The 1,224-nt window shown below is 53.1% G+C and overlaps 1 protein-coding gene across 1 annotated transcript in view; it reads left to right on the top strand.

Annotated features, from left to right (window-relative positions):
- The window catches only part of EMH_0065520 (uncharacterized protein), a gene marked incomplete at both ends in the record, with an annotated part of 2,097 nt that extends 1,526 nt beyond the window's left edge, over positions 1–571 (top strand). The window contains 2 exon segments of the mRNA XM_013498391.1: positions 3–537; positions 541–571. Of these exon segments, the coding sequence (XP_013353845.1) occupies positions 3–537; positions 541–571 (566 nt within the window).
- Between the last annotated feature and the right edge of the window lie 653 nt (positions 572–1,224).

The following is a 1,224-nucleotide window of genomic DNA, read 5'->3' as shown; positions in this document are numbered from 1 at the left end:
AGCGTACAGACAATGCCTCCAGCAGGAGGCAGACGCAGGACCCGTCGATGACAACACTAGCCAACAGCAGCCGAAAGATGCAGCACTCGCAGAACTCGACGACGAGGATCTTCTGGGGCTACTTTTGCTGCAACAGCAAGAAGAAGCCGCTGCAAACGCTCCTGCTTCGGTTGAGAGTGGGTTGGGTTCTTCTGAAGGAGACATGCCGGACGTCGATGCGTTCTTGAAGCAGTTCGATTCGGACTGCAATGCTAAGACGACGCAAATTGAAGACGAGGCGTGGGCACAGCCAGCAGGAACAGCAGAAAGCGTCGTATCTCTGGGTCCAGACGGTTCCCTGCAGTTGTCGTCAACCTCTCCAAGGCAAAAGGCGGGCAATGCGCATTCTCGTTTGGGTGAATGGGACTCCGTGGCGCCTTCTGAGGCTGCCCTGTTGGGAGGGGAAGCAACGGATGCTGCTGCTCTTGATGCGCAGATACAGCAGCACGAGTGCGTGTTGCGGCTGCTGCGGCTGTTGCCGAGTGCACAGCGTATCAANGGCTGTTGCCGAGTGCACAGCGTATCAAGCTAGACCATTCGATATGGCTGCAGAAGCAAAGGAAGCTGGCCCTACAGCAGCTACGCGAACAGTCTTCCCTTGTCATCAAGTGTGTGGGGCTATTGCAGCAGCTGACAAACGTGGCATTTGCTGCTGCAGCAAAGAGAGGCTGTTTGCCTGCACCCACGGCTGTCTCCGATACGTGCAGTAGGGACGATGTAGAAACATTGGAGACATCACACGTTGAGACAAGGCCTGGAGACTCTCAACTAGGGTTGCCTGTCGAAGGGGAAGATCCGCTTGATGAACACTGGGTAATTTTTTGTGCTGCTTGTCCCTTCCGTTGCTGTTTGTTTCACGGGTACAGACACTGCTTGAAAGTACAGCAGATCGACCGGCCGCAAGAGGGATGTCAGGTAGCATTTAGAAAGGAATGTTTGTTGTGTTTGCTCCTTTTTTTCGCAGAGGGCCTGTGGAAGGTGTGATGCGATATCTACGGCTGCCCACTTCGTAATCGTTTTTGAGTCTCTCCAGGTTCGTTTGCTTGCCTGCATTTCTTTGTCCCTGCTTGTATCTAGTTGCGTCGTAACGAATTGCTGTTGTTGCTCCGAGCGTCATTCTTTGCACTTGCCATTCTCCTCCACATCGTCCGTTGCTTTCATATATATTTTGTTGCTGTTGCTCAA

This window comes from Eimeria mitis, genomic scaffold, assembly GCF_000499745.2.
Source record: "Eimeria mitis Houghton genomic scaffold, Emh_scaff3395, whole genome shotgun sequence".
Classification (NCBI taxonomy): Eukaryota; Apicomplexa; class Conoidasida; order Eucoccidiorida; family Eimeriidae; genus Eimeria; species Eimeria mitis.
This window is presented reverse-complemented; position numbering and strand designations above follow the sequence as displayed.